Here is a 15,149-nt window from a genome sequence, read left to right on the forward strand (position 1 = left end):
CATCTCCTCAGGAGCATGCCCAGATGTTGTTGAGAGTGCATAGAGGCACGTGGGCTTCCAGACACACTACTGAGTCATATTATGAGTTGCTGTGATGAAAGTCACACAAGTTGGATCAACCTGTGATTTCAATTTTTGACTTTGACTTTCGGTGAGTTGTTGAATCCAGCCCTCAATGGGTTGCCAATTTTGGCTTCCATTGGCTGTTTTGTTCTCAAAGAATTACACAGTAGTACTCAGTAAAGATTTTCCGCTTGAATATTTCATTCTTTGAGATCTGATTTGTGATTTTAAGTGTTCCAGCTTTTATTGTACCAGTACCTGTGGCATAGAATATCAATACTTCTGGAAGTATTATATCAACGTTTGTAATTTCAACATTGTGACAAACGTAATGTAAATAAAATAATCTAAGCATATTTTGTTAATTGACTAATCACACTAAGCTCTCGCCCTGCCCCAGTTGCCTCACCATTATGAGGATGCTACAATGTCCTGTACAGGGTTTGAGTAGGCTAATTATGATGGTAATTACACCACATGCTGTCAAGGGAAGTTCCTCCAAGTATCTATCAAGTGTCTCTGCTATGAAGGAGTACTGATTAAAAAAAAAATGAGAAAATGGTTAGATGTTCATTGTATAAAACACATACGGTTTTCCATAACAGCACTAAATAATGCCTGAAGAGGAGACGGTCAGACTATTACAAGATTTCCCTAAGTAAACCAGTCACAATATGATAACCATCTTACAATTATTCTTATTTTAGTGAGGTGAAGTTAATTAAGCAGATAACGGATGTTACTGACAATAAAATAATTCAACTACTAATTAATCAGTATATACCCTATTTCTTTTTTCTTTTCCTTTTTTTTCTTAAAAAAATTTCAAAACCTAAACAATGTATTTTGAGAAAAAAAAAAAAAACCTATTTCATGCAAGTCAGCGATACTTAAATGTAAAAGCCAATTGCTAGTGTAATTCCACACTCTGCGTAATAGAATTATTTTACTAAAAGTATTAATGTGGAAAATTGTAATGCAGTGTTTCTGGGTTTGTGTTTCAGCCTTCCGATTTCAACCAGTGGTCCATGTTAACCTCTTGGCCATGAAAATAGTGTAAAAGTAGGCAGCCAAGCAGCCATAATACTGAAGAAGGAGAACATTAGGAATTGATAAGATTGTTGATTCCTTAGAGATTCCCATTTATTTGTTTGACTTCTTAATGTTTCTCTTATCAATTACTTAATTACATCCATTACATAACCTTTACAACACCCCAAAACAGCCAAGACATATTTTGAACTAATTGACATTCTGCTTATAATTGAAATAACAATAACATTAATAGAAAACATGAGATGTATTCATCATACTATTTTTAGAATTGTATTTTTATGTTGCCCTTAGTTCATCTGAAATTAGTTGTTAGACTAGTCAATTGTAATAGTTAATCGTTTACAAAAGAAGTGTTAGTGGCTGAGCTTTTCAACTTACACCTTTGAGTTTCAGAAGATATCTTTAATGTAACAAACATCTAGTATTGTCTTCATAACTTCCTTTACTCTACATCTTGCATATTGGTGAATTATTTATATATAATAATTGAAAATGTAAAATATTTTTCTGGTATTTTAAAAAGCAATTATATGAATTAAATTTAAAGTTTGAATCTAGTTGTTGGGAGCTTGAATTTTAATGAGCAAAGTTGAAATGTATGCTGTTAAGTTTCCATACATTGAATTGTGTACCTTAACGTTTGTATGTGTATATGAATGTATTTATTTAACTGAACATTTCTGTTTTCAGGAATCTATGGCACAAAGCTCACCAAACCTATGTTCGCCCTTACTCTGGTTCTGCTGAGCAGCCCCAAATCCTTGCTGTTGACGCTGTGCGCCGTGCTTTGCAAAAACTTTTCAGATGCCCATTTTTACAGACTGACCATAGTTCTCCATCAGTCTCTCCAGCCAAGGAACATGAAAAAGAAAGGTCAAGCCCTGTGTCATTATTTTCTACACTGAAGATACAAGATGAGTGCTGCCCAAATATATTACCAGCAGAATTTTTGTTGGAGTCACAAGATGTACTCTACATTGTCCAACCTTATGCTCAGTATTCTCTGCGAGACATTGTTACTTACAGTCCAGCCAAGCTAGGCAACAGCCATGCCAAAGTGCTCTTCATACTATACCAAATTCTGCAGGCAATGAGAGCCTTGCAAAGTAGTGGTCTATCTTGTGGAGAACTTTCCCTAGAAGATGTTGCTGTGGATGAGCAGCTTTGTAGTTGTCTAAAGGTTAACTTAGCACATTATGAGCAACTTGTCTTCACAGGAACTGAGGATCATGCTGAAGAGATACCTGATAGTCAACAGGTCAGAGAGAGATCAGGTAAAGATATTTGTCAGGCATGTAGTGATCACCTTAGTAGACTTTTAACAGATTGGTTACATGGGCGAGTAACCAATTTTCAGTATTTAATGGAGCTGAACCGATTAGCTGGTCGCAGAGAAGGAGATCCTAATTACCACCCTGTGTTACCATGGGTAGTGGACTTTACTATCCCATATGGTAAGTTCAGAGATCTTAGACGATCTAAATTCCGACTGAACAAAGGTGATAAACAGCTTGATTTTACATATGAGATGACCAAACAAGCCTTTGCAGCAGCTGCAACCACCACTTGCAGTGGAGGAGGCATTTTCGCTAGCAGTGTAAGTAATGTTTCTGGAAGTACAGGACCAAGTGAACATGTACACGTTCCCCATCATATCTCAGATGTTCTATCAGACATCACATACTATGTGTATAAGGCTAGGAGAACCCCAAAATCTGTTCTTTGCTGTCATGTTCGTTCACAGTGGGAACCTAATGAGTATCCTGCCAGCATGGAACGCATGCAGAGCTGGACTCCAGATGAGTGCATCCCAGAATTTTACACAGATCCCACAATTTTTAAATCTATTCATCCAGACATGCCAGACTTAGAAGTTCCTTCTTGGTGTAACTCCTATGAAGAGTTTATCGAAGTTCATCGTCGATTGCTTGAAAGTCGCGAAGTTTCGTTGCAGCTTCACCACTGGATTGATCTCACATTTGGTTACAAGCTTTCTGGAAAGGAGGCTGTCAAAGCAAAAAATGTTTGCTTGCACTTGGTAGATAATCATACACATCTCACTAGCTATGGTGTAGTTCAGCTTTTTGACCAGCCTCATCCGCAGAGGTTATCTGCAAATCTGTATGCTTCAGCTGAACCACCACATATTGGCACAGCCGCTTTCCTTACACCAGCCAGGGGTGTCCCTATTTTGGAAACTCCGGTTTCATCTCAAGTGCCAGATATTGATGCATTTGTTATGGAAACTGCAGGTTGTGAAGCAAGTAGTTGGACTGTAGTGGATAAAGATGAGGACCTAGAGCAGGGAATGGAGGCTTTAGACTCCCTGTCAGCCTCCTCTGGTTCAGTTGCTGCTTCTGCTACTGTTGGAAAGTTAGGAGGGTTAGAACAGACACCAGGGCATCTGGCCTCTGGAACACCCCAACCATTGTCTTTTCCAAGTGAGTCCATGCCTCTGTTAAGTTCTGGAGGAGGCAGCAATCGAGGAACTACAAGTCAGAGAGCAAGCAGCAGTATTGTTAGAAAACTTCACACTCAAGGTGGTGAAGTGTCTGGAGGTGTAGGTAAAGTAAATAATGAAGATATTAAAGTCTCACTTCCAGACGGCTTTAATGCCCTACAACAGCTAGATGAACTGGAAAAACTTAGTAACTTCTTAGTTAAAGGACTACAAGCGCATGCTCAGGATGGAGGACAAGTCAGAAAAGATTCAGAAGCAAATTTTCCATCAGTGTCTCTTTTGGAAATGTTTCACAGAGACATGCAAGCCCTTGGTGTCCTTATTGCAGAGATATTCTTTGCCTCCAAGTTGCGCATGTTAAAGCCAGGTGTCCCGCTAGAGGATCGCTTTCAGACTGTACAGAAACTCTATTTCTCCAACATTCGAGATGTTCCTTTACCCCTTCATAATGTATTGGAAACACTTTTGCAACTGCATGTTGCTCGTGCAGGGGCTTTTGAAAGCAAAGCTAACATGATACATAGTCAAAGGTTAACATTGTTTGAGTATGAAATCATTAATGAGGGCCTCCCTCCACCATGTCCCTGTCAGCTGCTGAGTCCTTATTCTTCATCTTTATCATTCCCACCATACTTTCCTGCACTTCATCATTTCATATTTTCTTATCATCGCAAAATGCAGGAGGAAAGGGGAACAGATGAGGGCTGCCAAGGGCGGGATATTGTATTTTATTTATGGTGTCAACTAGAGGGGCTTTTACAGGACAGTATCACTCCAGAAGGTTTGGAAATCCTACTCCCATTTGTTTTGACCCTTATGTCCAATGAGTCTACAGCAGTGTATGCTTCCTGGTATCTTTTTGAGCCAATTAGTCGAGCTTTAGGACCAAGGAATGCTGTTAAATATCTCCTTAAACCCCTGGTTGGAGTATATGAAAATCCTCGGCACCTACATGGCCGCTTCTACCTTTACACAGATTGCTTCATTCTGCAGCTTATTGTTCGGCTTGGACTACAGCCTTTTCTTTCTGGCTTGCTTGCTCATGTTCTTCAGGTAATGACTGGTTTTGGTAACTGCAACACAGAATTAGTGTCTGGGTCTGAATGGGAAGGAAGAAAAGGCTTGAACAGACAAGGAAATCTGGAGGAGGAGGAGGAAGAGGATGAAAGCGGTGTTGAAGGATTAAGTTCAGGAGCTGGTGGCAGTAAAGCTGTTGGCAGTGTTGGAGGATCAGTAGTTGGAGTTGTAGGAGTGGAACGAGAGTTGTTGGATTACTCTTCAGGAATTAGCCTCAATGATCAAGTCTTTCTTGCAGAAGGAGAGGATTTTCAGAATGGCCTATATGTAAACAGTAGCAATGGGGAGTTGCAGGAGAAACAACAGAACCAGGTCCCAGGTAGGGATGACCAGGAGTCTCTCAGCATGGGGAAACTGAGTGACAAAAGCAGTGCTAGTGAGGTCTCCCTGGGTGATGGGGATTCAGCCAAGGATAGAGCCAGCCTGAAATCTGCAGATAGCAGTCAAGATTTGAAACAGGCGAGTGAGGGTGAAGACGATGTGAAAGATCCTGGGGATTTGGAGGAAACAGATGGACGTGGTGCAGCTATTTTAGTCTCTGAACATGAGAAGCCTTCCTTCCCCGAGTCATCCACATTGACAGCAGGAGATACAGAAGAACAAGATGAGGTGGTAGTTGACCATGAAGAGGTTATGGTTGGAGAGGTAGAACCAGAGCTGTCTGAAGATTCAGAGGAGAAAGAACACACAATTCTTCTTGGTAAGTCCAGTTTGTTGTTAAGTAGTGGTTAGGGGCTTATCAGTTTGGTGTTAAATCTTATATTTATAGTAATTTTAATTTTTTTGTTCTTAGTTTAATGTTACAATGCAAGGTTGAAAATATGGGGTGTGGGAGGAGTAAATACGACAGTAAAACTAAAACTAAAGGCAATTTGAAAATTATGTGGTAACTGCAATGGATAGAAACTGACAACAGTGCAACATGTTTGTGATGGCTCATGGGCAGTTTGAACATACTCTGCAGAGTGCTGTGCCATTACTCTAGTTGAAGTCAAGATCAAATGAACATGGATTCTCCAAAGTGGGATTGCATCATTGTAGATCAATATGGGATTTCTTTGGACAGAAGGAGTGAAACCTATTGAAATTCACTGAAGGATGTTGGCTCTGTATGCAAATGAAAACAGAATGATTCAACAAAACATTTATGAATGGGTAGAAAGGTTTAAACTGGGAAGAACAAGTGTTACCAGTGAACTTGAACACACAAGCCCAGATTGACATGGTGAATGCCTTCATCAGAAAAGACTGGCAGGTTACATTGCCAGCTGTTACTGCACATTTGGACATCAGCTATGAAGCTACACATGCATAACTGCATGAAGACTTGGGGTACTGTAAAGTTTGAGCAAGATGGGTACCCAGACAGCTTACTAATTGGCACATGCCAATATCCTTTGATGAATTTCAGCAAGTTTCAGACCCTCTGCCCTAAGAAATCACACGATGACATGTTGTTCAATAATGGTGAAATCCCGAAATGGAGCATCAATCTTCATTTGACCTTGGCTAAAACTAGAATAATGACAGAGCACTGTGCGTGTTCAGACTGCCAGTAAGCTAGCAAAGAACCCTAGGGTGACAGCTGAGGATTTTCTAGCTTCTCTTGCATTTTATAATGTATGCTATTAGTATACAATAACCAGTCTATTAATGTTTTTTTGCTACATAGACAAACAGCAAAAAACTACTTTCCATCCCCCCAAAAAATTTTCCCGTGTCAAGTTTGCTACAGACAACTTGGGTGTGCAGACCTTTCTATAAAAATATAGTTTTTGAGAAAATAAAATACTGCATACTAACATAAAGTCTAACTGTGAGGCTTGGTACAAAGAATATTATGGCATGGTACTCTTTTGCTGACTTAGGGTCGAGATGGCTTGCAGTCCTTGATGGAACAATAGAATAAATGTGGCATTTTAGAGTGATAGTGTTAGAGTAATAAACAGAATCCTATTGAACTACTGTGGCATAATATGAAGTTAGTCATTCATGCATTGTATCCCAGAAATATTAAGTGGAACCGTTTTGTGAAGAAAAATGGGGCAACATGCTTCTGTGCACTTCTAATCAGTAATTCCAGAAAATGTTTCAGAATATTGCTAGTAAAGAAAATTAAACCATGTACACAATCTTAACAGAACACTTGTTCTATTTTTGGCCTTATATATTTGAATAAAATGCATGGACAATGAACATTTTCTGTGTTCTGTTTACTTAATCAGGCTATTTTTATTGTTTTGTTGTAGTATTACGAATTAGATGAAGATCATATTAAATTTTGGAAGTCATTCATGCAACAGTTCACATAATCCCAAAGGGTTCTCTGATCTTTTTTTAATACACTCACATATTTTGGCCTGGGCAAAGATTACAGACCATTAAAATCTCTGATTCATTTTGGATTGATTTAGCTTTCCATTTTTGACTGTTATCACAATTATTGTTCATTTTCCCTTTTTTCCAACAGATACAGTCTGCAAGATGGTGAAGTGGCTCTCTGCAAAATTAGGTCCCACAGTGACATCCCGCTATGTAGCAAGAAATCTTCTAAGGCTGCTGACTACCTGCTACATGGGTAAGACCTCTTTAATTGAGTGACTGCTTATTTTGCCGAAGTCTGATCACACTTAGAAACCTGTAGTTTTTAAGGACACTTTAATGTTGATTTTGGAAGAGTAATTATTTCATCTTATCCTACCAGCTAGCAAGGCACAGTCACATGCTGTGTGTCCCTGAGCCACAGGCTGTCATTGCCTGGGTTCTGATTTTATTAACACGCTCTTCAAGGCACTGTGCTTGGCTGCATTTTTGGTGATTTGTATAAAAGGAGGAGGAGGTTGGGAGCATGCGCTGCTAGGCTTTATTCAAATAATTCAATAAATCGATTAATTTATGCATCTCAAACAAAAGATACTGGCAGACATTTTAACTGTTTTGTGAAAAAACTAACAACTCTATTTTTCTAGTAATATGGAGGTGTAGTATTTGGGTTTAGGTTGTTCACTACATTTAGTAATCTATTTGAAGTACATGAGTTTTTAATTACACGTTTTTAAAGTGTAATTAATCAATTTTTTGCAGAGAGATAGACATATTTCCACTATTAGACAATAAAGGGCATTCAGTGTTGTTTCCCTTGGCTTTGCTCTGAATTTTGTAACTCATCTTAGCAGGCTGGCACTGAAAACAATTGTCTGGGTATTGTACACGGTTCTCTACAATCTGTGCCACTTATGTTTTTGTGTAACAGAAGCATTGTCACCAAAAGCTCCGCTATTTTTAAAGGGAAGATGGCAGATCAATAAAAATTATAGAAGCACTTAAAATAAGGTCTATTTATGGCCACATAAAAATGCAATTGCTAAATAGATTAAAGACACTCTTTATGTAGGACAGTGCTTGACTTCAAATTAAGAACAATGTCTATCACTGATAGTCTGCTTGGAGTCGATATTAAGAGGAGGAGGTGATTGGGAGTATTCGCTGATTACAGCATGATGCCACTGAGGTTTATTACAGTAGCTGGATTGCCAATCCTGCCACCAACCCCCAAGTTTTCCCTGCATGTTGGGATAACATAACAATGCTCAAAAATATCATATTAACAGCAATAGATCTAAGGGCATCTCTTGACAAAGTTATTGTCAAAGTTCTGAAGTTGGTTATCACAAAGAGATTAGTTAGATTAGTAAGAGGTTAGGAATAAACACACACTCAACATAATAGTATCTGCAAATGGTATGCAAGACTGGTTAACCCAAAATACTGCCGATTACACAAAGTGTTTTGTTGTGGTAAAGTCCCAGGGTGACATTACCCTCCCTTTCAGACTCTTTACTACGTAGACCTTCACACCTTGCCCCAAATCCCATCTGTAGCCCTAGTATGTTTTCTCTTACCAGCCTGGTCACTGTCAAGATTGGCTGCTGTTGTGGTTAAATATTCCCCCTTTTTTGGATCACACATTTAATTTTAATTATTATGTGCTCACTTTTTTGCCATTACTCATTCACATAAATTTCCAGTCCCACTCCTGCTTTTTCCACTCTGTCTAATTTTATCAGTTGAAACGTGTCCAGCATTAAAATGGCATCTGGAATAAGACATTTAAGCTGGTTATCCACAACACTCAATATGCCATAATAACTGAACTCTCTGTGACTCGCCCTGAGTTGTGACAGTTCATTCAACTTAGGTACAAGGTTGTTATAGTTTTGCCTTTTTATATTAGTTTTTATTTCTATATTTTTTCCGACTTTACTTGGAAATTCAGTTTAGTTTTAGTTTTCCTTCATCATGTATTTTTAGTTTTAATTTAGTTTTTATTTTACAAAGACATTTCTATTTTATTTTTATATATATTAGTTTCAGTTTTAGTAATTATAGTATGGTTAAAAAGCTACTATGGAGTTTAGTTTTTGTGTCACAATGAGACAGAACTGTACACTTAACAGGTTTGGATATAATATGAGTTTAATGTTAGTGGAAGCTTACTACACTAAACAAAACACTTTATAATTTGGTTTTGTTTTTGTATGATAAAAACAAGCAAAATCAAAACCAGGTACTGAATATGAACCATTTTACACAATTTTATATTTTCTATGTCACTTGTGCTAAACAAATCTGCGCTGACTGTTGGCACTTTTTTCTTTTCCTTTTATTGCCCAGAACGGGCCAATTTGTAATGAAAACTAGGTGAATTTTAAGGTGTGAGGGTTTTTTACTCTTAAGTGTCTACATCACACAACATATCCTGCTCCAGCGACAATGTGCTTATAATGAATGCCTTCAATATTGCATTAAAAAATTCTCAAACACTGGGCTTTATTTTCTGCCAGCAATATTGATCTCTGATTCCAACTCAGGCACAATTTATAGACAGAATTTTGCACCTGCAGGCCTGAAAAGATATAAAAAATAAGAAAAGAGATTCTACTATGTTCTGACAGGTGTGACTATGAAACTCATGGGGGCTAAGAAAGAACAGGGCTCTTAGGCTTGAATCAGTGTGCAGACCCCACCTAGCTGTATTGAGGGGAACAAAGAAAAACAAGCATGTAGTATGAAGGTTAGGGGCAGTGAGACTTGAATAGCCCATCATAAGAACAGTAAACCCATAATGAGCAGAGCAAGAACAGGTAATAAGAGTATGGACAGGCACAAAATGTCAGAGACAACATCTAAGATTAAGAACAATATATACATTATCTAAACCTGTTTATCCAGAGCAGGATCGCAGGAACCTGGAGCCCAACTCAAGCAGGCTTGGATGCAAGGCAGGAAAAATCTCTGGGATGCAATATGTATTATATGGCTGATGTTAAGAACAAAAATAATAAATTTCAACTATCTATTTTGAGAGAGAGAGAAACATTGAAAAAACGGGGACAGATATTTTAAAACAAAATTCTGCTACTGGATTATTTTCACAATATCAGATATTTTGAGCTGTGAATATGAACTAAAAAACATAAATTAATAAATATAAAATAAATACAAAAACAAATTAGTATGTTCAACTTTTCATCACATGGCAAACTCTCTTCGCCTACCTACCTGTAGTTCAGTACAGACGTTGCTAACTCGGGAGTTATACAAGGTTCTGTATTTTTATGTAAACATGTTGCCTGAAGAAGGGGCCTGAGTTGCCTTGAAAGCTTGCATATTTTAATCTTTTGAGTTAGCCAATACAAGGTGTCATTTTGCTTGACTTTTCACTACATTCATAATGACTAACACGGTACAACACCCTAGTAATATTATGCTAATCAGTTAAAAGTACAAAGCTACAGTGCTGCTGGGCCATGTTCTTCAGCTTTTCTGCTTTAAAGTGCCAATCGTGTTATTTCTTAGAAAGAAATATCACATGGTGGAGGGTTCTCTTTAGTTTTACTCACTGTCATGCACTCACAAATATTTTGCAGTCATGTTTGCCAAGCCGTAGACATGGAGTTGATTGGTCAATGAAATTGGCAGAATTGGATCACGTGACCTCTCACACCTGACAAACTGAAGTTGACTACATCAGAATATTTTTGAATAGTATGTTTGTGTGTATGCTGCCATGGATCCATGGTTTTCCAACCTAGTTAAATCTGAAAGACTGCTGTTCAGTTTTTACTTTGGTCTGAATTGTATAGTTTTACATGGTTTGGCTATTTAGGCATTTAGCACGTCTAAGTTTTATGCACGTTTTCCCTTTCTCCTAAAACTGGCTACAGCAGTCTCACATTTTCTGTCAGTCTGTGCAGTCCTGGTTGCTTATTAATGTTTGGTGTGGAATCATATCTAGTATTTTTCTGAAAACCAATGTAAATTAAGTTTGTTTCATTTATTACTCCAGTTTGTTGGTCAAAGATACAGTGTATTGCACAGAATCATCTTTTCATAAACCTGTACTGATTACATTTTAGTATATTTTTATAGAACTACTCATTATTTACTTTTGATTGTTGTTTCTATGACTGATAAAGGTATCATTTGTCTTTGTTTTCTGGGATCCACTTTTTCTCTGTTCTTGGGAATTAAAGTTACATTTGAAAATGTTTAGCTTTCAGGTACTTCACGCTTCTAAAGTAATTGCTACAATGCACTTCCTTATTTTATTTTTTTTAAATAATGTCTTTAGCACACTACTGCCAACATCCCATCAGGCTCAACGTTTTTGTTTTTGATCTTCAATGTATCTATTGCAGGGGTCTCCAGTTCCAGTCCTGGAGTGCTACTGTGGCTGCAGGTTTTCATTCTAACCCTCTTCATAATTAGTTACCACTTTTTGCTTATAATTAACTTATTTTCCCTTAATTTTTAACTGACTTTATTTTTAAGATTCAGTCCTCTGAATTCCTTTATTGTTCCTTAAAAGGCACTCAAACAGAAGTGAGGTGTGAAGTGAGCCATCACATAACCAGTTTCATAATTAGAAGCCAATTCTTGTGGTTAATTAAACCCGTTATTTAATTCCATGGCTTGTTGCTGCTCTCATTCTGCTACAGGAGACATTTCCAAAACTGATTTTTCCCTTCTTAGAGTACTGTTAAAATATTTTGTGGACCTGAGTAGATCAACATCACTGAGACCTTCACCTTTCCTTATTTTCAAATAGTGTTTGATGGACACAGGATGTTGGTCATGTGTTGACTCATTTTGTATCTCATTATTGTTTGGCTTATAATTAAGAAAAAAAATAGTTAAGGGGTCTGAGTCTTAAATAGCAAGTAAATTAAAATTAAGACAAAAAGTTAATTAACCACAAAAACTGGTCATTAATTAAGGCAAGGGTTAGAATGAAAACCTGTAGCCTCAGTAGCGCTCCAGGACCAGAGGTGGAGACCCCTGATGTAATGTCTGAAATGCATCAGACACATTTGTAATAACACCTTTAAATATTCAGCTTGTTTTTAGTTCTTCTCCAGGCTTCTCAAATATTCTTTACTGCTTTTTTTTAATGAACTGATACTATAAATTAGAAATATTTTGGTTTTCTTGTTGCATCATACTACTTGCACTTTCAGGTATTCTTGTAACTTGAATTCTTTGCATTTTTTATTTTTTAATTAATATTCCAATTATGCTTATTTATGCTTATTTATTTTGCTTTATGCTTATTTTTGATGATATCTTTATTCCTACATTAAAACCATTTATTCTGAGGTATTTGATTTGCTTTAGAAAAAAAGACAAACCATAATAAAATTAAACAAAGTAAAATCAGAAAATAACACAATTTTTCAATGTTTCTCCAACAGGGCCCCATATGCATCAGTTTCTGGCTATATTGGAAGAGGGCAATCTGGGACATACTGGTAACATTTACGAGAAGCGAGCTGTTGTGGGGGACCAGACAGCTACACCTGTCCTAGAATGTTTGATGTACATCGCTCACCTTTATGGAGAACCAGTTCTTACTTACCAGTACCTGCCATACATCAGCTATTTAGTATGTATATTATGCTGTAAGGGAATTTATTAACCTCCACACCAGCCAGCACTAATCTTTAACTTTTTTAAAGAGAGCTGCACAGTAAATATTCAAAGCCATTATGAGCTATCAGCAAAAGAGAAGCCCATAAATAGAAAATCAATCCCTTAGTTTTTAAGACAATGGTAAGTTTATGGTTTGTAGGCAATGCTATTAATGTAAGCACATGGTTCAAAATTTCTAATGTGCTATCTATGATTATTAAGGGTGAAGTGTCCTCTCCAGGTTAGGGATGAGGTGCTTCCTCAGGCTGAGGAGTTTAAGTATCTTAGGAGCTTGTTCATGAGTGTGGGAAGAAGGGAGTAGGAGATTGACTGGCAGATTGGAGTGACATTAGCAGTTATGTGAATATTATACAGGTCAGTCTTGATGAAGAGATGGCTGTGCCAAAAAGTGAAAGATCTCAGTTTACCAGTCAATCTACATTCCTGTCCTCCCCTGAGGGCATTGGGTTGTCACTGAAAAGACTAGATTGCAGATACAAGAAGCAGAAATAAGCTTACTTCACAGGGTGTTTGGGCTCAGCCGTACTAAGAAGGCGAGGAGTGCACACATTTAGGAGGAGCACAAAGTAGAGCCATTGCTCCACTGCTTTGAAAGGAGGCAGTTGAACTGCTCAGGCATCTAATTAGGATGCCTCCTGGACGTCGCCCTGGGGAAGTGTTTCAGGCATGTCCAAGTGGAAGGAGACCTCAGGGCAGACCCAGTACACGTTGTAAAGATTATATCTCCCAGCTGGCCTCTGAATGCTTTTGTAAACCCCTGGAGGAGTTGGAGGAGGTGGCAGGGAAAAGGGAGACATGGGCATCTTTGCTTAGCCTGATATCCCTACAACCTGGAGCCAGGTAAGTGTCAGAAAGTGGATAAATGTATATATTTAATAGACTTCTCCTGCAATTTATTCTGCTTCTTTTGAATTATCTTTAATGACAGTGACTAATATTCTATTATAATCGTGTCCCATTTGAGCATAAAGAGGGATGAAGTTCTTTTTATTACTTCATTCTAATCTACACAATACACCAAAGCTATGTGTTGAATTAGTATAAAGTGTTACCTCAAGAGACAGAGATTTAGAGCCAATGAGCACTGTTCAAGTTAAAACGTTGATGGATTTCTTTAATTATTTGCCAAACTATTGTCAGACAAGGACCTGAAGAATCTTCCTAGTAATTCATTTTTTTTTTGGTTAGTGGTTTAGAATGATCATTTACAGAAGTCTAATTATAGCCATGTTAAATGTTTGGTAATGTAATAGAAGCAAATGTAAAATATTCTGTATTTACCCAACTTCTATAAATCAGCATTTACAAGAAACTCTTAAGATAATCAGGGTAATACTTCACTCATATTTCATGTTTGTATTTCTCATTTAGGTGTCACCCCCTTCCTCATGTCGCCTAAATAGTCGAAAAGAGGCTGGCCTTATAGGAGCTGCTGTTCTGACACAGAAGGTCATTGTCTACCTCTCTGACACCACTCTTATGGACATGCTTATGAAAATTACCCAAGACATACTCTTACCCTTGTTGGACCTCTTGACGTCTCCCAAAATGGGGTAAGATAAGACCATTGCTATCTAGTATTTGTGTAACATAATACCGCTTTACTTCCTTTGTTTGTCCCCAAATTTAAGGTATCACTGGTAAAAGCAAATCATTATTATGTGCTTTGCCTTTTTACATCTGAATGTAAACTTGCATTCGTGCTTTGGGGAAAGTGAATTGGTTTGCCCCTGTCGTAACTTCCGCTGTTCGGTATTTGCAAACTTTAATGCTAATGAGCAACAACCACTACAGGAAACTGAAAAAGCTTACCCCTTATGATGAAAGAGACATTGAGCGGTAAATCTACTGCTTTCAAAATACAGTAAATGCGGTAGGCTTTATTACATTACACCATTAGATGGCCTGTTACATGATCACAGTTGCTGTGCACAAACCCAAGACCTGAATCTTTCTAGAAATCATTCATTTGTCTGTTCTACACCAGCTGTGTGTGCAAACATCTAACATTTACTACACTAATGCTTAGGCTATTCTTTTCTTTGTTATGTGTACCTACTTTAGATTCAAAGTTGCTGGGTATGTAATACCATTTGTGCCAAAAAAAATTAAAGTTGTAATTATGAAATAAATTATTCCATAAAAAAGTACAGCTGTAAATAAGACTCAATGAACTGTGAAAATAAATGCATAATTAAATTAAACTTACCTACAGTAATTATTATGAAATACAATGTCATTGGGTTGAAAATCACCTTATTTTGTTTTTTGATTTAACAATGGGACTTTTCTGAACAGCACTTTTCCAAATGGCTCTTTTAATGCCATTATATTTCAAAATGTCTCCTTTCATGATGGTATTGTCACTTATCAATCAAGACAAACACCCACAGACTGAGGCTCTTTCTATTGGTTAATCCATTGCTGTTGATTAATTTTGCTTATTCTTAAGCACTACTCACATTCCAACTGGCAAAGCCATGGAGACAGTTAACAGTTG

The 15,149-nt window shown here is 37.4% G+C and overlaps 1 protein-coding gene across 2 annotated transcripts in view; it reads left to right on the forward strand.

Annotated features, from left to right (window-relative positions):
* Window positions 1-15,149, forward strand: part of wdr81 (WD repeat domain 81) — a 54,245-nt gene that overhangs the window by 16,770 nt on the left and 22,326 nt on the right. For both annotated transcript variants that reach the window (XM_051930840.1, XM_028806640.2), the window contains exons 3-6: window positions 1,810-5,357; window positions 7,128-7,235; window positions 12,412-12,602; window positions 14,021-14,202. In XM_051930840.1, the coding sequence (XP_051786800.1) occupies window positions 1,810-5,357; window positions 7,128-7,235; window positions 12,412-12,602; window positions 14,021-14,202 (4,029 nt within the window). The remainder of the gene's footprint in view (window positions 1-1,809; window positions 5,358-7,127; window positions 7,236-12,411; window positions 12,603-14,020; window positions 14,203-15,149) is intronic.

This window comes from Erpetoichthys calabaricus, chromosome 8 (assembly GCF_900747795.2).
Source record: "Erpetoichthys calabaricus chromosome 8, fErpCal1.3, whole genome shotgun sequence".
Taxonomy (NCBI): domain Eukaryota; kingdom Metazoa; phylum Chordata; class Cladistia; order Polypteriformes; family Polypteridae; genus Erpetoichthys; species Erpetoichthys calabaricus.